The sequence below is a fragment of the Macrosteles quadrilineatus genome, unplaced genomic scaffold (genome assembly GCF_028750875.1).
Source record: "Macrosteles quadrilineatus isolate MER2022 unplaced genomic scaffold, UCM_ALF_1.0 Scaffold_9__3_contigs__length_116548681, whole genome shotgun sequence".
Lineage (NCBI taxonomy): Eukaryota > Metazoa > Arthropoda > Insecta > Hemiptera > Cicadellidae > Macrosteles > Macrosteles quadrilineatus.
The window spans coordinates 15,161,232-15,187,928 of record NW_026542602.1 but is presented as its reverse complement, the minus strand read 5'-3'; the positions used below and the strand labels follow the sequence as shown (position 1 = coordinate 15,187,928).

At 35.6% G+C, this 26,697-nt stretch overlaps 1 protein-coding gene across 1 annotated transcript; it reads right to left on the bottom strand.

Annotated features, from left to right (window-relative positions):
• Positions 1–1,046: 1,046 nt before the first annotated feature.
• On the bottom strand, positions 1,047–19,847 carry LOC129003146 (phenoloxidase-activating factor 2-like). The gene is made up of 8 exons (XM_054431393.1): positions 19,734–19,847; positions 7,594–7,698; positions 6,434–6,593; positions 5,664–5,761; positions 4,981–5,077; positions 4,021–4,198; positions 2,195–2,346; positions 1,047–1,530 (listed from the first exon to the last, which is right to left on the bottom strand). Exons 1-8 carry the CDS (start codon positions 19,739–19,741, stop codon positions 1,354–1,356), a joined length of 975 nt encoding a protein of 324 aa, XP_054287368.1. The 5' UTR covers positions 19,742–19,847; the 3' UTR covers positions 1,047–1,353.
• Positions 19,848–26,697: the final 6,850 nt, after the last annotated feature.

The following is a 26,697-nucleotide window of genomic DNA, read 5'->3' as shown; positions in this document are numbered from 1 at the left end:
TCATGAATGGTGACTTCATGAAGCGGACGAAGAAAAGTAAGATTTTCCGTAAAGCCACGTTTTGCACTCGCGTCTATAAGTGCTCGAATACCACGTTGTTGAACAATTATGACAGGGTCTTTATCTAGAGCCCTAAGGCACACAAAACAAACGCCCGTAGAAATAGACATATCACATCAAATCATTTTTTAAACCAAGCTCTGCTTCTAGCATGATAAAAGTAAACACCATCACTAAAACTAAATAAACTTTAACAATTGAAATAATAAATAGTAACAACTGATCAGCTGGTTTATATTAATGTCACCAACTAACAGGTGATTGGGTTACATGCAACAGAAGAATAAACTGTGATATTGATAAATAATTTTCACACTGGTTCTAACATCCGTTTTTCATGTTCTATGTTATCTGCTGTTTTTGAATGAACCATTGGGTCTATAAGTGCTTGCTGTGGTACAAATGAAAGCTAATTAAATTATCTTTCATTTAATTCCATATAGATTTTTTTTCTATGAGTACTTTTAACAATATGACACAAAATAATAGACCATGACTAAACTTTTAATTTTTTTTTAAGATTTCTATCATTTTTAAAGTGTTGTATATCCATTGATAATGGACGTATTGGAGTCGTTATAGTCTCAAACTTTAGCAAATTTTATACTGTTTTGACAGGATAAGGCATTATTTTCTGTTAGAGGCACACTTTAGAAGATATTCAGCAAAAAGTGAAAAAAGTGTCTGATTTTTACGGTTTTTTGGCTACTACGCCGGTAGCACAGGTCTTTCGAAGCTGCAAACTTGGTTTCTTATTTGTGGTATAGGTCCTAACAACATACTAAAAAACTAGAACTACATGACCTTTTGCACGCACGGGTGTTTAACTTGACTGGACTAAAAGACAAAAGAACAGTAGTTAAAGAAAGGTGACTTCCAGTAACAAAATATCTAAATGTGTTGCTTCTAAGGATTACATTTAGTTGCATATTTTTCTGCTAAGGACATATAAAATTTATCAAACATGTTTCAAAACCACACAAAGATTGATCCAAACAAATGTAATTCTAACACAATAATAAATTAACATGGCTTTTAAAGACATCAGTTCAGAATCATAGCAATGTAAATAAAGAAACTGGGCAAACACTTGAGATCTTACTCAGATTATTTGTGTTCACGTTTGTCACCTGTTCAACAGTTCACTAGTTTCCCAGTTGAAGAGCTCACCATTTCACTATAGTTAACTAGTTTACTAGTTCCCTATAGTTCAATTACTTCTCCAGTTCACAAGTTCCCCAGTTCACAGGTTCACTATAGTTCTCCAATTCACAGGTTCACCTTTCCCCCAGTTCAGCCCCTGTTCCTCCTATGCTGTATAACAGTCTCATGTATCCAGTTATGGTAGAAGGACACTCTAGTGTAGACGCCAGGGACGTCTGCTCTGCCACAGCCGACCCCGAAGCTCACGATGCCCACCTGGTACCAGCGACCTCGGTCTTCACACACCAAGGGTCCGCCTCCGTCACCCTGCACATGAGAGTGTCATACAAGTGTGTCTGTGGAAATTGCTCAAGTTTGAGGACTTTGCTACACACAGCTTACTCAGAAGTGTGTCTTTAGAGTCAAAAGGTATGCAAGCGTCTCCAGTAAAGTATTGTGAAATTTCACCTCTACTAAACCTCATCAACATGAAAGATTGTTATTTTGGTTTTTTGTTTGGCTAGAAATAATAAAGACAAACTGTATATAATCCGATAATGTTGATTTTTAAAATCCTTGCTTATGTGATTGTGCTTTCTAATATAATCATTTAACATCTAGGATGGGTTTTAACTTATTTTTAAAACTCTGTCCAGTTTATTCCTAACAAATTTTATAATTTATTCAATAACTATATAAAAAGCTGGGACTTTTAAACTCAGGTTGGTTTTAAGGTGGTTTTTTTGCCTGTCCCCAATCGACATTGCTTCGCACCTGTGTGCGGGATTTATCCAGCAAAGCAAGGAGTTTAGGAGTGAGCCGATATAGTAAAAGTGTGAACTTAACCGACAACATGTAGTGATCATTAACCAGGACCCAAACCATGGTCTTGTAGTCCGCTGCACATGTGACCAAAGGACACACCAGAAAATATTTTAAATAAATTAAGAAAGCTCCTTAGAGGAGTTTCAGGTGTAGTTTATTAACTTACATCACAAGCATCCTTGCCCTCTGCCCCAGCACAGATAGCTGTTGGGGAGAGTGAAAATCTGGCTCCAAAACTGGTCCTTAGAGCTGCCTCACACTCACTGTTCTGCCACAGAGGGACTGAGATCTCTTTCAGAACTACGGAATGGCTCGAGTCTACAGCAAGAAACACAATATAGAAAATATCATTCTCCTATACTTAATATCAGCTCAAACTCAGTAAGTCGATGAAATATAGAACCGTGAAAATGGAACTATGGATTTTGATTTTCCAGAGAATAAAGTAGCAGTGAAACCTTTTTAACAAAGTGAATAAGCTATACATAGAAATGTGCCTTCTTACGAGTGAGCTATACACAATTTTACCCCTTGGTAGCTTACTCAGTATTCTCCCAGGATTTTGAATTGTAGAAAAAGGAGGATAGGAGCTAGCTTACCTTGAAAGAAAGTCCCATAGGACATGTAGAAAATACAAACTGTGCACACAATATTTCGTCCCCTGAGGGACTTTGTCAAGTGTAGAATAAGAGTTTACAAATTACAAAATGATAATTTGTCATTTTGTAATTTGTAAACTATTTCTCAACACTTCACAAAGTCCCTCAGGGGACGAAATATTGTGAGCACAGTGTATTTCATACATGTTCTATGCCCTACCTACACTTTCGAGGTAAGCTAGCTGCTATCCTCCTTTTTCTACAATTTAAAATCCTGGCTTAGAGCCTTTCCTTGAACAAAACTATCAGTATTCTCCCAGCACTTTTACCTGATTATTTTTTCCCCAGGTAAATTGTCTTAGGATAATGTGCTGGGGGAAAGAGCTCATTATCAGGGCCCGGTACTGAGTACGTTCCCCCACTCTTTTGGGGAAAATGTGCGCTTATTAGGGAAGACACTCGGGCAGCAGGGAATCAGTTGGGCCTCCGGGCCAACCATCACTGTATGGGCGTGTTGAGCCCACACTGGCTGGACGGGCGTGTTGAGCCCCAAGCACTCCTTTACCTTTCCCTCCGGTACAGGATGGGCGTGATGAAGTAACAGTATTTTTTTCCTTCTCTCCGGTACAAGATGGGCGTTTTGAGCATGCACTGACTGGACGGGCGTGTTGAGCCCTCGGCACTCCATCTTTACCTTTCCCTCCGATACCAGGATGGGCGTACTGAGCCTCCAGTACTTTTTCCCTTCTCTCCAGTACAGGAGGGCGTGTTGAGCCCCCAGTACCAAGTAGTATTTAATAAACAAGAAAGTTTGTATTTCAATCACTGAGCTGTCACTTGGACAAAACAGTTGTTGAGTTAGAAAAATAGGAGTGTGAAGGAACTTTTCTCCATCAAAATGAAACTTCCTTACACATTATGCAAAGTAAACTTTTGTATACTGTATAATCATTACCAGTACATTTAATCTAGAAGAAACATCCTGATATAATGCACTTATGTCAATATTTGCTCATGAAACCATCCCAGGAGATTGGATTGAAGTATAAGCTTCGGTTGATGTGGCTGGGACCCTGGGTCAACGCCCTCATATAATCCCAGGAGAAAATAATTTCAAATCCTGAGGCTGCAAACTAATTAAACTCCGTTGATAAGTGGAAATTGTTCTTTGGCTAAAGGTTTGTTAACAATATAGTGCCTTCACTGTCCTTTTCTGGGTTTTCTTATGTCTTCCTTCTGTCTTATCCATACTATTTATTGTTTTTATTACTTCACTGCTATGTTTATTAAGTATGCATATGTCTATTTGTGTATATGGATGTCCATATTTTATTCATCGTTTTACCTAAAACATGACAATAGCCTAAAATCCATGAAATTCGCCTTCACTCACCTTCTGAGTGTTTCCCCCACCCTGTGACATAGCAGGTCTTGTTCTTGGGTAAAATCAATTGGTCAGAAGGAACACACACTATGTCTATGTTGGTCCTTCTTCTGGAGGCTTTCTCCATACGGACCAAGGCAAGATCGTGGACTAGGGTCTTGTTGTCGAAGTTGGGATGAACGACAATCTGAAATTTAGATATCGAGTAATTGAAATGGAAAAGTAACACTTACAAAATTTGGTTTGACAATAAGGTAAGGACTAGGTGGATGCAACAACTGGAGATCGGAATGGGGAATTACAAACAATTCGTCATGCAGCAATGAGTGGAGTGTCAGACTCATGTGGTGACTCTTCTTGGAAATACCAAGTCTTTATAGTACTGTATAAGCAAAGCTGACCCTAAATGGCTTAGAGTCATTGGATTATGATTTCTAACAGGAAATGTTACATGTGCTTATGGAGGCTTTTCAAAATAACTAGATGTCGTCTAGTGGTCAAAAACACCACCGAAAATATGTTTATTTATAAAAAAAAATACAAATTTACAAAACCCATACAATTTAGCTACAAAAGCCATGTAGTGTACATACAATAAAACAGGTGACATAATCTTCGTCTCCTCCGATCACAGCAAAATTGTGAAGATCTTATGAGTTTGTGGGTACATCCTGAACATCTTCCGCGATCGCAGATGAATAGTGACAACTCCTACTTTAACGGCGAAATATTGTAGATCTTTTGCGGTCACACAGATTTCATCATTGTCTCCCGCGATCATGGCGAAACAGATTATCGGAGGAATAAATTTATCAAGAGAATAAAAAGTGAGGCCCCTTCCTAGGGTGATGCCCTCGGCAACCGCCGTTAAGAAAATACAGCCCTGAATAGCATTGATATTCTTTTTCCCAGTAGTCACTACACCACAAGTTTATAAGATTCTGATATTAAAAATGTTAAGCTACAGACCTGTGCAACGTTCCTCTCTTCATGCTCTGTGGGTTCATCTGTTGTTGTGACGTCATGTTCTCCCAGTCGCACCTTCAACTGCTGGAACGATCCTAGGCTGAAACATGGATAACAACTTTATCAAAGTATTCACGATGTTATCACCTTACTGTCTGGATTGACTAGTTTGTAGACGTTACTTATTAAAAGCTTGCCAAAGCTTAATATTTGTCTAAATCATAATGAAATATATCTAATTATGAATGCCAAAACAACACTTCATGCAGTTTGTTTTAAAAGAGATGACATATTCTTGCAATACTTGAGAGTACCATTTACTAGAGGTTTTACACATAGGCCTTCTTAATTTTTAACAATTTTTAGATGTGGTGTAAGATAGAAAATGTTTGATTTATAATGGATTCAAACTCTTTATTTGGAACAAAAGAGAGAACAAGATTATTTTGAAGTCTGAGGCTTTAGTAAAATTTTTTTGTAATAATATTTTACAGTGACTGGTGTTGATTAAACATAATTATTGTGAGTGTCAAGTCAATGCTATGGACAGATAAAAGCGACCAGCTTTTGTGGTCCATTATTATGCTGTTTTATAAAGCCATTGCTACTTATAGAGGACTATACATTCAATAGAAGAAACCGTAGACTTTTAAAATAATGACTTTTAAAACATATGAGTTACTCACAACTTGTCTACACAGTGAGCTGCTGTCAGGACCCAGGACTCATCTATCAGAGAGGCTCCACACACATACACTGCATTCTCTCTCTCCAGTAAGGCTGCCTGTAACATGAAGCCTTGCTGTTACAATAAACACTCACAACTTGTCTACACAGTGAGCTGCTGTCAGGACCCAGGACTCATCTATCAGAGAGGCTCCACACACATACACTGCATTCTCTCTCTCTCCAGTAAGGCTGCCTGTAACATGAAGCCTTGCCTTGTAAAAGTTCCAGCTAGTACCCCTATTGTACAACCCAATAACTGAGAAACCAAAACTAATCACATACCTATAGCTCACGATCAATCTACAAATCATATATTCAATGATTACCACTTGATGGATCTTTTAATCCTTTTAAGGGGTTTCCAGAGATGATCTGAGCTTAGGTTGTATTCACATCTTTTTGAATTCTTACAGGTCAAGAGGTAGGAACAGTGCTGCAGTTCAGCGTACTATAGGTTCTCCTTCAGGTTAGAACCACTATTGATGCAAGAGTTTAAGAAGAAAAATGGAAATAATTACAGTTAAGATTGCTAACTTTGATAACACTGCAAGAAGCACGATATTCAGAATGAAAAACAATATGTAAAACAATAAACTATTTGTGCAAATCCCTGATTAGCTGGTACTCCTATGAATATGTTAATGTAACCTCACTTGATCAAATTTACCCTTAAAAATCTTGTTTACAGGAGCATATGGGAGTAAACTGGTAACACTAGGTGACTCACATGCCAGGGCCACTCGCCGGGGCCGGCCACTCCCTGGATGCCAGAGTCTGCTCCCTTGCGACCACACGATGAGTGAGAGGAGGTGCCGAGTCTGGGAGGTCGAGGGAAGCAGCACACGCTGGACTCCGTCAGTCCACAGTATGTTGTTGGCACTCCACCCCTGGGACAATTGGACAATTTGACGATGAAATGCGCTCTCTTACACCAGCCCTGACTAAGTCAAAATGTACATACATCACTTGGGAAAATTATCTTACAAATCACAAACTAAAAACAATCTTTTTGTTTGCTAAAAATAAACATGTTTGCTTAGAACAATTTGACACAGAGAAGTGGGGTGAACATATGTGCAAGTAGTAATGTAGTAATGTGTCTTGTGGGGTTTTTAGTAAAATGTGGTTGGCACTGTTGGCAGCCTCTGGAACGTATCCAGCAATCCAGCAATGTAAGGGGTGAGCCAGTACAGAACAAGGGTGAATTGTACTGGTAAAAAGTAGTGGCAGGTACCAGGATCCGGACCCACAACATCTCCAATTGATGGATAAAACGGTCCGTAAATGGTCCAATAACATGGTACGGACAGATAAAATGTTATCCGTCCGTATGGGTCTTCATGTATGTGTCGTCGTGTATGTGTCATCGTGTGTATGTGAACTAAATGTCTACCTGACGAAGCTACAATAAGTGGATTTTGATGTTCCTGTACTACGACAGTTTGACAATGGTGTTCTGACGAAACATGTAACCACAAAGTAGAAACTACAATTTTGGAACTGCAGACGAGGTAATAACCTTCACCTTATATTAGTCTATAGCAGTTTCGAGGCTACAACAATGGATTTCAATAATATATTTTACGTTTTGAATTATCAATGTGTAGCTAACTAATGTAAAAGGTCCTACAAAACAGGCAGGATTTTGCATTCCACCGAGACCCATTGGTTATAGGAGATGTTTGGACCTATTCCTTCAAGACAAAATGCCCAAGCTCTGACCACTAGACCAACTGCAAGCTATTACTTTAGCTGCACCTCATTTATTGAATGTTAATTAGCTATGTTGAGTTCACTTTAATGTAAGCTGTACCACAACAAAATATATTTCTTTCAATAAAAGTTCGGATGTAAGTGGATATTCAAAATATCAACATTGTTTCTTACCCAAGGACGCAGTTCCAGTACTCTTTGCACTGACAGGTCTGAACTGTTTCTACTGCAAGTGTGGAGGAAAGGCTCACTAGCAGTAGCACAGAAGTCAATATGTTTCTGGAAAAACCATTTGAGTTAACCACTATGTAAAAATAAATAATCAGTGGTAAAATAATAGATATACAGGGTGATTGATATAAGTGTGCCAGCCGTTTTATTCGAAAACCATAAGAGATATTTAAGAGGGCGTTGGAGTGCGGCCATGTTGGATTTTTACCTCCATAAGAACAATGTTAAACTTAAACCCTGATATCTCACTTATTTGCCAATATAAAATTATGAACTATGTTTCAAATTAAAGGCATATTTAATACACATCATTATTGCAGGAGACTTTTTAACAAAAATAAAGGGATTTCTAGGAATAGAGAATGTAAAACCCATATATTCATCAATTTATTTTAGCCTTGCTAAGACGTCATAGAAAAAACTATTCCGCAAACATGATCCGAAATGTTATTAAGATTAAAATAAAATATATTTCAAATCATTAAGTCAAACAGTAACAAAAAAATATGCTTTTAAGTGAAGGCATGTTCCGCACGTTTCAATGGGAACTTGTCACTGGTTTGCCTGCGCTCTCCTGGTCAGCGAAGATTTTTAATCTGACTCCAACGCCCTCTTAAATGGTAAGTGCCTTGGACTTTTTATTAAAAAAATCGTAGTAAAGTCGAAAAAATTATTTTAGCCACCATTTTTCCAATATGGCCGCCAACTTTGATTTTTCTTATGGAACACCCTGTATTTTATGATGTATTCTGGTAGAAAATGTAATTTTAAGACGATTTTATTCTTGGGATTTTTTTCATACACCTAACCGTTTCAAAGATAATAATGGTTTAAGTTGTGAAATTTTGAATGGTTTTCGAATAAAACAGCTGGCATGCTTGCTTAGGCCTTTATCGAAACTCTTTCTCATGCAGAAATTTCAAAACTTTAACCATTATTATCTTTGAAACGGTTAGGTTTATGAAAAAAATCACAAGAATAAAATCGTCTTAAAATTATATTTCCTACCAGAATACATCATAAAATACAGGGTCTTCCACAAGAAAAATCAAAGTTGGCGGCATATTGGAAAAATGGCGGCTAAAATAAATGTTTTGACTTGACTTCAATTTTTTAAATAAAAAAATCCAAGGCACTTACCACTTAAGTTTTTTTGATATCTCTTATAGTTTTCGTATAAAACGGCTGGCACACTTATATCAATCACCCTGTATACTTCGAAAGTAAACCTTAAATTGAATAGCTTTTAAGACAAAGGTTGCAATGGCTTTTATTTGAATCTTAACTTTCTTCGTCCCAGAATAAAAAATAGCATTATTGTTATTCTCAGTTCGCTGGTTAAATTACAGCCTACAATAGCTCGACGCAACCTCAACACTAGCCTGTGTAGCGTGCTTGCATTCAATACTAGAAGGCGTTAAAGAACTCCTCTAATTGCTGCTACAAATGTTCAACTGGACCATTTTCTACTTACAACCATACTGCACACTGAAAACATCATTGTATTGTAGGTAAAAAACTTGGTTTTGGGTTATAACTGTCACCATAATATTGTACTATATTAAATATCTTAAAAAATGACTGAAAATAGGGAGGTAAACTGACATAATTAATTAGTAAAATCCTACTTTATAAACTGATAAAAATATACAATACTCATATCGTAGTTTATGAGAAAATTGGTACAATTTAATGATCTAATAATGACACGTTTTATAAGAACAGAATATAATATATAGTCCAGGCAAATTAGATCAAATATAGGGTGTGCTCCCCAAAAAATCGTCTAAAGCTGGGAAGTGTTTTAATACCTTTTGGGGGTCCCAAATAAGACTCCTGTGAGTTTGCGACGGATTCTGACGTCTGCTTAAGTTTTGGGAGTCGAAAAACTATGAAAATATTGCACTTTTTTCAGTTTTTCGCTTATAACTCCTAAATAACGAATCCTAAGGAAAATGTTGTTCGGAGGTGTCTTTTAGTGCACTAAATCCCGCGTCGATTGATGTTAAATACGTCAAAATCGGCTTAGCCGTTTAGCCGCTGTAGCTTTTCAAAAATGGGATATTTTCATCAACATGGCCAAAAGGTTGATTATTTGACCAGTTTTCGGCTTACAACTCCTAAACGACGCATGCTATACAAAAATGCACCTGTAGTTAGTTTGGAAAACACCAAATTCTGTGTATAATGTTTTGTTTTTTATTAATCAATAACGGCAATTGATTGTTACTTACTTCGTATGGTCGCCATTTCATTGAAAAAAGTATTAAAGTTAAAGTTGGGAAATTTTACTAAAATTGGTAACGACATAGATCCTGTCCTTAAATGGATTATGAATCATGAGATAGTGGTTTATTCCATGATGGTCATCCAGAGGTTTATCTAATAAGGTGTGATGAGAGTAAGACACCCTATGTAGTTTTAATATTGTTGTCTGAGGTTCCGAAAATTCTAGGATTCATATCCCAACCACCCATTATATACGATCTATCCCTGTATTCATCTTTCAGTTTTTGGTTTACGTCTCCTAACGCATGCTATAAAAAAATGTTCCTGTAGTAGTTTCCTGTAGAGCATAAACGTCTGCATAGAATATTTTCCAATTCATTAAGATCGGCTTCACCATTTAACCGCTATTGATTGTTAACCCTAGATCAGATGCTTGTCAAGTTTCCGAAGTTTAAAATCTTACCATTGAAATCTGGCAAACAACCAGCCTAATTACCAAAAACATAGGGGATATGGCAGTGAATCTATCCACTAGTGTGACGTCATGGATCCTGCAGCATGGCCTATGAACAAGTAAGTGCTCATGAGAGCAACATCTTAAAAAAGTAAATTGTTTTGCAAGTGAAATGCCTGACATTCCTTGTACTCGGCTAAAACAAAAGTTGATGGTTTGGCTTGCTTACCACCCTTTTTACAGTTTGGATGAATTTTTTGCAGAACATAATTGTTATTTTAAAATTGTTATCTAGTTCTTACTTAGTCCCTAGTCAACTGTTACCTAGTCTTTCAATCACTTTGTTTAAGTACCTTACTTTTTGTTTCTGTATATAGTTCTGTTTTTTTCAAATGATTTTTAACTATTTATTTTCTTGTTGTCTTTGTTATAGTCCAGTCAATGAATGATCCAAAAGTAGGTGTAGAGTGCGTGAGCAGGTAACTAAGCGATTCCTTCAGAAACTTGTTCAGGGGGCTTAGGGTGTTAACATACCAAAAGTCCTGACTCCTAGGTGGTGAGCCAGGGGGTGGAGGGGGGGAAAAAGGGGGGGGGACAGGTACGCATTTTAGGTTTTTTGATTATATCTCGAAAACTATCAACTTTTTGTATACTATAGTAAATTATAAAATTGAAGAAGATTAAATTTTCTACAAGAAAAGTATATAATGTGTTTATTTTGGTTCAACAGATTACGAGTTATAACTTATTTAATTGATATCTTATTAAAATACTCCTTCCATAAGAAATACATGTAAATTATTATGCGAAATGGGGCGAATCCTATCCGCCCAAAGGAAATATAACTGATATTCTGGAAATCTTGACAAAATTTCCAGTAATTTGACACTTTAATCATGAAATTTTGTCAAAAATTAAAGCGAGGGTGAGCGTTTTAAAATGGGATGATTTAAGGATTTTTTTATATTTCCAATAAAAAAACATCAAAACTCGACATTTTGTTACCTCGCCCTCGCCTTAATTTTGGATCAATTTTAATGATTAAAGTGTCAAATTACTGGAAATTTTGTCAAGATTTCCAGAATATCATTTATATTTCCTTTGGGCGGATAGGATTCGCCCCATTTCGCATACTAATTTACATGTATTTCTTATGGAAGGAGATTTTAATATTATATCAATTAAATAAGTTATAACTCGTAATCTGTTGAACCAAAATAAACACATTATATACTATTCTTGTAGAAAATTTAATCTTCTTCAATTTTATAATTTACTATAGTATACAAAAAGTTGATAGTTTTCGAGATATAATCAAAAAACCCAAAATGCGTACCTTTCTCCCCCCCCCCTTTTCCCCCCTCCACCCCCTGGCTCACCACCTAGGAGTCAGGACTTTTGGTATATTAACAACCTAAGCCCCCTGAACAAGTTTCGGAAGGAATCGCTTAGTTACCTGCTCACGCACTCTACACCTCATTCCTTGACTGGACTATTATATTTATTGAAGATTCCATGCTATACTATCTAGAATCTATGGCCCTTTTTGGCACCTTTTTTTATTAACGAGGTCTATTGTAACATCTATTATTTAATGACCAATAAAGATTTATGATTTATGATTCATCTTACTGTGGAGAGCTTTTCCGAGATAGGGGAATCAATGATGGGGATCTAGCCCGATGGTTCGCTGGCAGGCCCATCGCAGTGAATGCTACCCATAAAATTAAGGGATATTGTGGGATCACCTCTTCAACAATCAGCAAGTTGACAATATAAACTCCACGGATACGGTGGGATCGAAAAGAAATTCATCAAATGGTTCCAGTGTCACGACCCATTTACTGAAAATAGTTCGCTCATGTCAATCAGCTCAGCAGTTATCCCATATGATAGCATCAACGCGAGATATGTATAAAGCATAATGGAAAGGCACAGCTTGCAAGAAAATCGTAAATAGGCAAGCCTATAATGACCATAAACTGTGCAGAATAAAAGGAAGTGGTGACATTAATCGCGAGCTGTGATGGCAACAGCAAAGGTTAAACAAGAATCTGCCCCCTCAGTCAACACGTGATATTCCACATTAAATCCAAGCCTCAATTTGAATCATACTTTGGATTAAAAATAGGTCCGTATTCACTAGCGCAGTTTGATGAAGAAAGCGTGATGTAGAAGAGTCTAAAATCTAACTATTCATGTAGCCTAAAACTACTCATGCTGTTTACTTATATCAATGTGGATCTCACTGTGTTCTGACGGGTTACAACGCTTGGCGAAGTTGCAGAAGCAGGTTGACCCTATACATGGTTGGAAGCAGAAAATATCCAAATCAAGTGAGGGTTGGTCTCTTCTAGAGGACACTTTCAACTAATTTTGACTTTGATTCTAACAAAAGGGGCTGCTCATCCACCAATCCTTTAGAGCTCATTTAAAATTGTTCTTAATTCAGAGAGATAGGTATGGAAAATTAACGTCAATGGGTTAACTCCCATCACTACGGCTAATCCACCGGTTCGACAAGAACTTCTCAACTCCGTCTACCTATCTCGACCATCGTGTACATGTTAAAAAGGTTTACATTTTCTCGCTCCATATGAAATGCAGGGATATAATGCACTACTGTCTGAAAGTCTTGCAAGGGGCACGATTATCTCAATTCGATATCTGACGAAAAAGATGGTACCGAATGTCACCATTTGTGGCAAGACCAATAAGAGCAAAGAATGAATCCTTATTCTTAAGATTCCAATTATGAAAAATAGAAAAGTAGAAAAGTTATATGGTAAAATCTACGAAAAATCCCAATCGTTTTTTTTAATAGGCTAAATACATAGTAAAACTATGTACATCCGTCCCATTATCATCTTTCGTTTATTAAGCTAAAAAATAACATTTTTGCTATATTTAATAAAATTTTTCTCGTTGTAATATCTTATTATATATTAGAATCGCTTAACATCATTTCGGAGTGTCCAGAGATGGGATCGTATAAATGATGAATCGTATGAATGATGCTTAGGACGAATCCTAGAATTTTTGTAACCCCCTCAACAATATTAGATTTAAAATTGCATAGGGGGTCTTCCCTTCCCTTCACACATTCTTGGATAAACCTCTGGATGATAACCATGAAAGAACCCACTATCTAGTCATTCATAATCATAATTCTACGCAAAATTTTGTGATTTTTTACTCACTAGAGGCGCATTTTTGTATATGCGTCGTTTAGGAGTTGTAAGTCGAAAACTGGTGAAATAATCAACCTTTTGGCCATGTTGATGAAAATATCCCAACTTTGAAAAGCTACAGCGGCTAAACGGTTTGGCCGATTTTGACGTATTTAACATCAATCGACGCGGAATTTAGTGCACTAAAAGACACATCTGGACAACATTTTCCTTAGGATTCGTTATTTAGGAGTTATAAGCGAAAAAATGAAAAAAGTGCAATATTTTCATAGTTTTTCGACTTCCAAAACTTAAGCAGACGTCAGAATCCGTCGCAAACTCACAGGAGTCTTATTTGGGACCCCCAAAAAATATTAAAACACTTTCCAGCTTTAGACGATTTTTTGGGGAGCATATGTCTAATTTGCCTGGGCTAATACTCGAATTCAATTATTTAAAACTTGAAAGACACCTTCAGTTAGTTTTAAATATAAAAAATTCATGGTTGCCCCCTTGACATAAATTCTTTAAATTAAAAAAAAATATTTTTCATCACACTACGATGATTTTAGACGTTTTACAATTGCTGCCCATGACAGCTGTAATCGTAATTTGGGGACCGAGCAGGTTTTGCGGCACTAGGGCCGAAAATCAGCTGTTCGCAACATTATGGAATATTAAAAATACATAATAATATAATAGACTCGTTTTATTGTCACCACTCCTTAGCAACTATTTATTATTATTTTTACTGAGTTTTCTAAAAATCTCTTCACATAACCTTAAACTTGTAGCTGTGTTAAATGGTAGCGTGCATTATTGTATACATTTTCTACATTTTGTATGGTGTGGTGAAAAATAGCGTTCGTACAACTTGCCGTATGGGTTTTGCAGCTCTCGATCGTTGTTCTCGACTTCGGCTCGAACTTAAAAAAATGATCTCGAGCCAGCAAAACCTCATTTTCGGCCCTAGGTACGTAATATACTATTTCGTCATACTGCAACCAAAACAGCCGTTTTAAATGCATGCGTTGAAATGTCTAAAGTAGCATTTTTACTCTCCAGGGAGTAAACAGTGTTTTAGCATTGACTATACGCCTCTACTGGCATTGATATACAGGTGTATAGTCAATGGTTTTAGCCCCAAGGGAGTTCGATTGTATTTAATTGTTGTCTAATTGTAAATATTTTGAGTACACTAACACAATCATAATAGACGAAACAATGAAGTCACTTAAACAGCTGCTTGCTTCCATTAGCAAATTAAATTGAAAACAAGCTACAAGTAATTTTGAGAGGTTATCTTTAAATTTAACACAATTTCAGTTTTTAAAATAGTTTGTTTACTAATGGTGCAATATGACAAAAAATATAGTTCATCATACGGACAAAAAGTGTCTTTTCAACCCTCGCCCATTTTAGCTTGGGTGTGTTTTTGTGTTGGTGTTTTTCAACACAAAACTTAAGCTTGGTCGAAAAGAGTCACTTTAGGCCCTAGTGATGAAATTTACTAATTCCATGCGGTAACTTAAATGATCATCAAACAAACAGTCAATTACATTATTATTATATTGTCCTATGGGTATAAAATGCTAAACGTAGTACGGTACGTTGGTGTTTATGTTACATGATGAAAATGCATTAAATGCCGTACAGTAGTTTATTTAAAAATTCCTTTAAAATGTGCCACTATTTACTTTATATTAAGTTTTTTGCACAAAAATACTTTGGTAATTGAACTAAATCCACTATACTCAATTAGCATAATGCGATCAATATGACATATCACCATTGTCACTGCTATTAAGACAACATTGGCATCTAGGTGAGTATTATAAGCAGAATATGAATGAAAGATGTAAAATTGAGCGAGAGGTTTTTGATTGTTTTTTGATTTGAAATTGATATCTTGGTAGCTTTTTTACTGACTTTATATCAGACGCTTCTTTAGTCAGGACCATTTAAGCCCATCGAGGTATCAGGACCTTTGGAAATACTAATTAAATAATAATCTATTATTATAATTCCGTAAGGAATTTGGTGACCATGCGAAGGTATAGGTATTTTAAGCCAAGTATGAATGGAGATGAGTGGCGCGATTTTGTAGCCTGGTTACTGTCTAGGCCGACTGTTAATTAATAGCTCTTACAGCCCATAGCAATTAAGGGACCTACAGCTTATAGTGGAATCCGAACCACATTTTTGCCTTGTAATTATTTACGAATCGGTCTAATTATCAGTATAGTACTGCGGATAGTCGCAGTACTCACTAGTGCGGACGTTAATCCACACCAGGGAGTATCGCATCCACAGATTATGCATATTTATCCAAAATTCGTGACCTCCAAGTAGCTGGATTACAGGACGACGCCACGGCAAATAATCGGAAAACGTGCAGAATTGCGGGTCCTTGCCACACTATATGATTAGTTAAAATTAAATCTTTAAGACAATTGAATCGTCCAAGAAAACAAGGTTTTACCAGTCAGGGGTAGTATAACAAACCATTAACGTACTGAAGCCATAATAGTATTTGCATAAAGAGATTCATAAAAGCTTAGAAACAGCTGAGAATGAGCAGCTCGCCGTACTTCCTGATTATTTGCATAATTTACTTTTACTTTCCCATAGTATGCTGGTACCCTTCTGTTCCCACCATTTCCCCACACAGAGGCACAATTAGCAATCTGTGTGTGCAGTTAGACAGACAATGGGAACTACTTTAGTGATCGCTAGACGGGAAATGTCTTCCGGCAAGTGGGTAGTTTCTTGGCTAAACGAAATATTATATTGGCCGCTAAGAAAGTTGACTTCCGCTTGAGTATGGACTAGTTTATGGCACTACCTATGTTCAAAAAGCGCATAGTAACAGTTGCTAATATTTTGTCATATAAAATATGTGTGGCCAAGATGCATTAATCGATTCACCAAAATTAAAAACATTTAAACTATTTGCATATCGTTGGTCTTGTCATTTTGAAGCAAAATCTATCTCTCTTCGAAGCAAAATTATTGCTGCTTTTCCAACATGAGCTAACCAACCTGGTACTGTTATAAACGCTAATCGTTCACGTCAATACTTACTGTTTAACATAGCCCACAGACATTGGAGAAAAATCTGTTTCACTAAGGTCACTCTTTATGGGTAAACGGCGAGGCACCTACTACTATTGGATTTATGTCGATGACCTAAATACGTTTATATGATAGTACTGGTGATTATATACATCTTTTGACATGGACGTACAACAATCAATCCGGTGGCTTGTTTGATATCTTGTTAGTATACAGCAAATTATATCCGAATTATTTCGAAATTCAACACAAAAAACTTCATGATTCTCAAGGTTTAGTTGAATCAAATTGTACTTGCAATTTCAATATCCTAAAATTCAAAGCCAGAGCCAAACTGATCTAAAAACAAAATTTTCGACTGTACGTATAGTTAGTACAGGTTTAAATTTGGTACCGTGATTGTGGGTACTTTAATCAATACAATAGCTTTTGGTTTCCAAAGGTATGGTACCAACCAAACTAAGAAACGACCGTGGAAAAATATTCAAACCCATTTATATCTAAAATTCTAACCCATACTGAGCCCCAAGATTACGAAAAACTACGTATTTTAAGTTTCTACATTCTAAATTAGTTGTGATTTCTCACGGTGTGGTATTTAAACCACATAATTACGACTCGACGTCTTAAATGTTGACTCTTGAACTAGATTTGGGCAATCTGTGCGGATCGTGACTCCATTCACCTTGTGAGTCACAGCTGTTAGTCCGAGACGTACCTCTCAGCTGATCATGTGAGATGCAACATTTCTTGAGGCCTGACTTAATACTTTGTTGAATAAATAAAACCAGCTGAGACGAATATGATAATATATAACATTTTATTTGTGCATTTTAGACACTTTTTTTATTTTCCTACATTTTAAATTTGCATTTTCAGGGTATATAGAGGAAGCGGGTTGTTTGAAAAAGCATAATTAGTTTATAGCTCAGAGATAAAGGACACAGATTATTTACAATCAGTTAATTTTAGAACTAAATAATAATACAAATTTGATTTAGGTCTATATCAATCAATAGTCAACAATAAGTAATGAACAATCGGAGCAATTAATTACAATCAAAACAGCATATCAATGTATTTTAATTATCTCGTTGTATCCATGGAAACCAATATTGATGCTAGAAATACCATAGGCCTAAAGAAACTTTAAAGTCCTTTGTCAACGGTCAAAGCACAGACAATGGAATAAGATTGTTTTTCACATTACTTCAGGCTAGACCTAGGGGTTGCGGCATTATCACTTGGATAAAATATATTGGTGTCTTGGCGGGGATCGAACCCGGGATCTAGGTGTCTTAAAATTAAATTAAGACAGAACTCTTCTCAAGCATTATAGAACTATAATTTAAAGTTTCACGACAATGATAAGGAAATCGTTAATGGTAATACTTTTTTAAACATAGCACTTTTACATTACCGTTAACACAACGTAGCCAACACAGAACAGAAAAATATTTTTTTAGAAGTTCCCTTTAAGATGTCTCTACAGCAGACACTCAAACTAAGAGAGTTTACAGTTATTTACCTAGAACAATTTGTAGCCTAGGACATGCAAACGTTCATTTATTTTTCATGTCGATTGCACTACTGTACTTTAACAGTGATATAAGGTTTAATAATTAAAACATTTCACGTGCACTCTTTATACAAAAGAGGAAATTGTCAAATCCAATCAAAATCTACTTATGTATAGCTATACCTAACACAAGACTTCAATGTTCAAATAACAAATAACTGACCGTATCATTTACACAATATTTAGATATCTTAGACAGTGTTCTGAATTGAGCACTAGGATTATACCAAAAGTATCCCAAATAGTGTAATACAAGCTACTTAATCGTTTGTCTTCTTAACTGGTTTAAAAACACGAAATATTGATATTTACGTCGCTTGACTACACGACTCCTCAAATCTTTGCATGCACAATGCACTCTGGGAATGCCTATTACCGTATGTTTAAACACATTACATTATATAGATTAGAATAACCAAGTCGACATACAAAGTTAAGGCGTAGTTTACGGTAGTAAATGTGATGACAGCTTTATTTCAGCTCAGCTCAGCTAGGGAAACGTAAGATTGATGTTTTACGAATCAAACGATCATTGAATAAATAAAAAAAATGAATAAATAACTAGCAGCCTCAAATTTAAGTAATAACAAGGATACACTAAAAAAATAAATGAATTTATAAAAGGAACACATTTTAGAAGTTAGTAGGCTAATAATTAAAAAATATATAAATTAGATCTCGTTTCTCTTAACCAAAAAATTTGACGATAATAATTTTTAATTTTGAAATGTCGAAAGTTTTCAGTAAAAACAATAAACCCATAAATACTGTTAATAGTGTAATGCATTAATAATACTAACATATATTTTACACACACCCATTGACCACATCGTTAACATATTGTTTTGTGAATTTAAAACCCTACAACAAATAAGATACAACAGTTCGAGATCATGGGTATACACGTACTTACTAGGCTCAATAGTCTATTAGATTTAGGCCTACCACAAGTACAGTTATAGGCAATTTCTATTACGGCTCCTGTAAGACATTATTCTATATTGGGAGTTCAAAATAAGGGGAAATAATTAAAACACTCTCCAATAAATAAAACAATAAACCAACATTGTGGATATTGGAATAAATAAGTTTCAAATTCACAAAATCTGCAATAGGTCTACATGACACACGTTATTTATGTTTATTCCAGAATTTGGACCCTTTAAAGTTGTTATTATTGTTAACTATTTATTTGACTCTGAAAGAAAATTTAAGTATAAAAATGACGAAACCTAAAGATTAGCACTAAGTTCATGACATGTTTCAAAAATTTATCTATGATAACTAGTAAGTATTTTACTTTGAGTTTATAAATTCTGCTGTCATATAAAAGGAACAGAGTATGCCTAGTGTCTGTGGCAAGAATGTGTTTGTCTAGTATAACATTTTCAACTTTTACAAAGCATAACTTTGAAAAAATAAAACAAAGGACATTACAAACTTTTGTTTTGAAGTTACATAGCCTATTACTCTAGAAACAGAAAATAATATATCTTAATAGACATGTAAAGTTGGTTTCAACTTTGACAATTTGGACACCCAAAACGATGGAAACATAACACTAGGCAAAACTTACCGCTGCATTCCGGAAGGTGTACGGTTAAACACCGGAAGCACGCCACAACAATACTAGAGATCAGCTGACGGGACGCGCGGCTGGCGGATCACAGAACGTCACTTTCATCTGAGTTACGTCATCAGAAAGTGTTCCGTGAGCAGCAAAGGTCACCCCCACCACCCCCTCCTCCAACCTGGAGGATCATCCTTGGTAGAGGACTGCACCAACGGGGGGAAAAGAGGGGGGCTGTTTGGGGATATTTTCTACCTCTGGGGAAACATTTCTGGAATAGGGTTGCCATTTTTTTTACTGAGTGAAACTGGGCCACTTATCGAGTTGCCCCCAACTAAACTAGATTTAGTCTCTTCTTCGGAGGAAGAACTATTAGATAATAAAACATTGGATTCATACAAAAGCGCTTACACGAGGCCTGTAGGCAGGCAGGTCACCTGCCACAGTAAATGTATTTAAAGTGACCTGAGGTCCTGGCTAAGAGTCTGCTGATCTAGTCAGTAACACATCTGCACCTCAATCATTCAACCGTCACTCATCATTTCACTCATTTTAGCCTAAAAAAATATATTTTATGATTGAAAAGCTAAGGATTTTAAAGAATTATAGGCATGTAACTGGTGTTTTAAAATATTTTGACCACAAAAAACTCTTTTTGGTCTTCGTAATAAATTTTGTATTGAGAAATATTCTTTCACCACACTATGATGTTTCTGGCTGTATTACATACGTTAATTTGTGGCTGAAAGTTACGTTTTGCTGGCCACGCCAGCTGTCATCGTAATTTGGGGACCGAGCAGGTTTTTACATCCCGGGGCCGCAAAATCGGATGTCCGCTTACTTAAAACATAATGCATTTTAAATACACAATCAAAATCCATAGCATTGCAATAGAATTGTGTTTGTCACCGTTGCCTAGCAACTATTTATTTTTATTTTTTCTTATTTTTTCTTCACACAACCTTAAAGTTGTAGTTTTGTTGACTATCAGTGTGCATTATTATAGTGGTGAATAGTGGTAATAGGGTATAGGGTGTTGAAAAATAGCGTTCGTACCACGGACCGAAATGGTTTTGCATCTCTCGAACGATTTAAGTTCTCGACCTCGTCTCGAACTTAAAAACTATCTCAAGCCGGCAAAACCTCATTTTCGGCCCTAGGTACGAAATATACTATTTCTTATGAATAAGTTTTATTTCAATTTTTCATATAGTATGCTATCAGTACTACTGACATTAATAGTAACCATGATTTCCAAATTTTTCCAATTCCTTTGTATTTCACATTTGTTGTTCATTGAAATGCAGAGGAATTGCGCAAATTATGCCACGTTGTTAACAGTCAGTAATTATCATATCGTAATAATGTGGTTTCAAGACTAGTACAACGACAGCGTGTGGCCTGGGACCAAACCTTTAGTTCAAAGGTATACATTTTCATTTAAAGTCAAAAGTACATTTTGTTGGATATGTGCCTTGAACAGACCCCAAAGCATTTTTACATGTTACATATGTGCCAGATCGTTTTCCATTCCCCAAAAAACTCAAGACACTTGAAATTCCATCGACGTGTTTCGACTAATCTCATCCTTGACCTATCATCCTGCACAAAATTATCTGCCGGCCAAGGCCATGCTCTCCATCCTCTCCATTCTCCTAACATAAGTAAATGAACATGAGATGAGAGCTAATAACCAACTTAAAACTTTGTTTATTTGATGTTTTTTCTTTAATATTTTAAAGTTACATAAATTTAAAATATGTAATTTAATTTGCTACGGTTAGAGGCTTTTGGTTTCAATCGATACTGAAGTTGTAGCCTATATACTGTATACTATAATAACCGAAACCATGTTTGAATTATTACTTAGAATCTAATTAATAATTATTTATCAGAACTTAAATTTTTCTTAACAGATTTATGGCAATATAAATCTTTTAGAAAAAAATTAATTTGTAAAATGGCCATTTAGTTTTGTAGGGAAGGATATAAATTTTGTATAATTAATCTAAAATCTGTCTGTTAGTAGCCACTCAGCTTAGGTAAATCTTTATTCAACACGCAAAACGGAGGGCTTCAGTTGAAGTAGTTCTACTCATTGTGTTTATAATTAATTTTTAAAATGCCTAAGCCATACTTTAGATGTCAACAAAAAGCAATTTCTAAAAACAGAGCTACGATTTTGGGGGGTATTCGACACATACCGAAGTTCAGTGTAGTAATTTGTTTTAATATATCGATGTCATATTGTAGAATAAATTTAGTTGCTAGAATAAGCTGTGAACTGTATTTCTATTTCAGTATTATACTCATTTTCGTACGGTAGAAAATTTATTTCAATTTAATTTTCATATTTAAAAAAGATATTTACTATTTTGCTGAGGATAACAGTATGTTGTGAAACGAAATTCTAGCGGAAAACTATATTTATCGGAAACGTGCGTCTTAAAGTCTGTCTTTTCACGTGAATTACTTCGCGACGACTTGCGTGAGCGTATCCCGTGTCCTGTGGCTCGTGTTCACCGCGATCTCCCGCCAAAGTGCACGTGAACTTCCCGCGTTTACTGGAGTCAGGTGACAACAGAGATTACGTGATCGATCGCGCCCCTCCTTCATTCCACTTACAATAATAACCACGTGACTCTTGGCGAAGTTTCTTAAAATTCTCTCATTAAGTCAGTAGCTGTGTAAAACGATTAATTAATTAGGAAATGGATTTGTAACTTCTATGATCGTGTTTATAGCTTTATTATTTGGATCATGATACAAAATATCTATCTAACATTACTATGGTGTTTATATATTATAATTTTGCATACTTTGTTACTATCGAGTTTCCCACTAGTAAGTTATCATTTTATTTGGACAGTACATGTTTTTACTTTGCTAATTGAATGGCATAACATGTTCTGTAACTATGCACTATGTGTTGGGGGTAAATACACACATGTATCTAATACATGTAACAATCTGAACGGAAGTTGGTTTAGAATTCTGGAGGGAGACCCAAAAAACTAAGCCAAAATATGCAGTAAAGTTGGATGTACGTTGAAGTCCAACGCTACTCCAACCCGCTACGTAATGTACTAGGTTGTATGTACAGTATTTGCCTGTAGGAAAATTCGCTAAAAGATAAGTCTTTACTCGGAAATTTTTTTCGGTTAGCATATTTTTGAGAAATATAAAAATAATTGTTAGCTCAACGAAGCGAGCGAAGCTCTTTGGGATTGGACCTTATGCTATGTAATCAATTAACTCAATAATGGATGAACGTATTAAAGTCAAACTTACCGGGGTCATTTCGACAAACAGTGAACATGTTATTGAAATAAAATTCAATTTGACAATGTCTAAACTAAAATCTTATACTTATTTAATACGCAAGCAGGTTTTTTGTGACAATTAATCCTCCGAAACTACTGAACCGATTGACATGTTTTTGGTGTCATTGGAAAGAGCGTAACGTGAAGTTGTGCAGGAAACTTTCTTTTTAGGGAAATAATTAGAGAGTGAGGCCCTGGGGCCCTTTAAAGTTTCGTATTTCTCCATAAGATTAACATGGGAAACAAAAATTGTTATGAAACTCCAGCTGCTGTCAGAAATTAAAAGTGAGAAGAAGAACATATGTTAACAGTAAACAGACAATAAGTTTGTTAATTGAACAGTTTGCTACAGACATTTACTCACATTTACAGACTTAAATATTCACCCTTTAAATTTGGGTTGGCGTAAATATTACAATGGAAAAAACCAGAGAGGCTGGATAGATTGATATACTAAAAAGAAAACTGAGTTAACACTGTGCTGCATTTCTTAGTAATCATTGAAAGAGCCGATTTGCAAACCATGGAAACATAGGCAAGTCATAGAACACCACCTAGGAGAAGAAATAGAAATAATGTTTTTTTAATGGCATTTATAATCCTTATTATGAACAACCTAATGCGGCTATGAGTAAGGCTATTTGTAGAAAACACTAAATAAACAAGATCAGCTTCTGAAAAATTATAAGATATTTACATGAAATGATGATTATATCGATCTGTTATGTACATATTGAGTATTTCCATAATCCTTGAGTCGAATCTTTTAAAGTTATCAGAAATTATGGTAGTTATTCCTTTTAAAATAACGCCTGTTATAATTAGCAATTGCTCGAATTCGAGCAACAGGGACACTAGTAACATTTTAAAACGTTTTTGCTCGCTTTCTTGTCCGGTACTAATTTTGGAATCAATTTTATACTATCTTTCCGATGAGCTAGAGACTTGAAACTTGAAACATAGCTCACAAATAGAAGACAATGCAATATTATATCATTAAATTTTCACATTTCCCTTGGGCTACGCCCCATAGGCTTGTTTTTATTGGCTCACTTTCCTACAAATTTTGATATCAAATTTCAAACGAAGTTCCCGATGAGCTAGAGACTTGAAATTTGAAACATAGCTCATAAATGGATGACAATGCAATATTATATCATTTAATTTTCGTATTTCCTTTGGGCTACGCCCCATGGACTTCCATATTTTCCATGTTTACATTTTGAAAGAATGTAAATATATCAATTAATTTAAGTCAGCTGTTAATACTTAAATATGACAGTTCAAAGAGCAGAGGTTAAGAGGTACAGGTTATGCTCCCAAGAGATTCTTTATACAAACAAACATTTCAAAATAAAGATAAACAATCTGATTGCAGATATGTGTTTGTTAATAATGTCAATTTTTATTTATTTAGTACTAGCAGAGTACCCGTCCTTCGTACGGGGTTGGCATATAAGTATAAATGCTTATTGTAGTTATGGGAGAGAACACGGTTTAAGAAAATTTGGTCTTTTAATTTATACGGTATCCTATAATGTCCTACAGTATCTACCATAGCCCTAATTTTCTACCACTGCACCTAAACCATGAAAAAATTTTAAGTTCTCATTGTGTTCCACAACTTTTTGTTGCTAGTTGGTTAAAATTAGCTGTGATCATAAATGCAAAAAACATAAAAGTGCTGCACTCTTTTGGTAAGCCTTATACCTTTTTAATGCTATTTAATATCATAGAACCAACTTGTGAAGTTGAAACGGCTGACAAAATTCTTTAATTTCTTTAAATATGAATACTCATAAGGTTTACATGTGAAACTCCAGAGCCAGAGCCACTGGGGCGGAGCCTGAAAGGATTTTTGAGGTAAGAATATGTCTATATGTTAATCGGGAATGTCAGCTATAATCATACTAAATTTCAACCTTGTCGGTTTAGTATTTTTCGCGTTTACTTCACAAACATCCATCTATCCATCCATACATCCGTACATCCAAACTTGCTTACTTATAATATTAGTAGGATAAGTAAACAGTTGTAATATTGCTTGTTTATGGATCGATTTTTATCAAACTTGGCAAATTTATTTATTTCACAGTAAGCTAATGATATTTTCCTTAAAATCGCACTTCCTTACCCTCCCTGTAGGCAGCAAAAACCTAGGTACTCGTTAAACCTAATGTTATTGAATTAGATTTAAATGAAAATAAAGGCACACAAATGGAAATTTACTTTGGCTGCAGGTTTGCTACGGTGGGGGTATTATGGAGTTGTAATTTATGTAGAAAGAATACTTTGTGGTAGTACATGATAAACTCTAATTCATATTAGATACTAAACAAATCAATCCCGTTGGTGCAATTAGTAGCGCCATTGATCAGCTACTGCAAATCAGTGCTACTATTCGTATTTGCTAGCAGCTATACCCGTGCCTTGCAACGGGGTCAAAAAAGAGACAATGTTGGTTCTTAGAAACATGCCAATTGGTTTTCCAAATGCCAAATTTAGAAACAAAATTTAACTGTCCTACTTAACTTGATAATAGTACGTTTTTGTTAACTCATACTGTGAATACTTATTTATGCTACCTACGATACAAAACCAATGATAGATTTTAATGTATAATAAAAGAATGTATTTCATGGTTTGCACTGTAAACGAAAAGCTATCACATAGTTCCAAACCGAAAAATAGGAAAATAGAAATAAATATGGAAAATAAGAGTAATTTTATAACATATTTTAGTGAAATTTTAATCAGACAAATGGAAATTCGCTTAGTCTATAGATTTGCTGCGGCGGGGGTTATTACTGTTTACACAAAAAAAAAAAAATAAAAAAACCTCATAAAACTCACGATAAGAGCCTAGGTTGATACGGCAATGATTATAGAATCTTAATTATTCCCTATATCCATGAACGATTTTTTTACAACGAATTATTTCCTGTAAAATATTATTACAGCATTTCACAAATATTAGAACAGACTCGGTATAATCCTACTAATATTATAAATGAGAAAGTTTGGATGGATGGATGTATGGATGTATGGATGTATGTTTGTGACAAGTGAACGCGAAAAATACTGGTCGGATTGGGCTGAAATTTGGCATGATGATAGCTCACATTCCCGATTAACATATAGGCATATTCTTATTTCAAAAATCCTTTCGGGCTCCGCCCCAGTGGCTCTGGAGTTTCCCATGTTAACCTTATGAGAAATGAAATTATTGAATCTTAACAGCTGTTTCAATTAAACAAGTTGGTTCTGTTCTGTGATGTTCAATAGCATTAAAGTCACAAAAATTACCAACAGGGTGCAGCACTATTATTTCTTTTACATTTATGACAACAGCTAATTTGCAACCAAAAGGTGAGTGAGCGTAGTGAACGAACTTCAACCTGGAGGCGAGTTAGCGTAGCGAACGAGCTATCCTGAAGGCAAGTGAGCGCAGCGAACGAGCTCCAACCTAAAGGTGAGTGAGCGTAGCGAACGAGCTCCAACCTAAAGGTGAGTGAGCGTAGCGAACGAGCTCCAACCTAAAAGTGAGTGAGCGTAGCGAACAAACTTCAACCAGGACGTGATTGAGCCATGCGAACGAGATAATCTTGAAAATTAAGAAGTTAAACGGGGCAAAGCCCGCGGGTTAC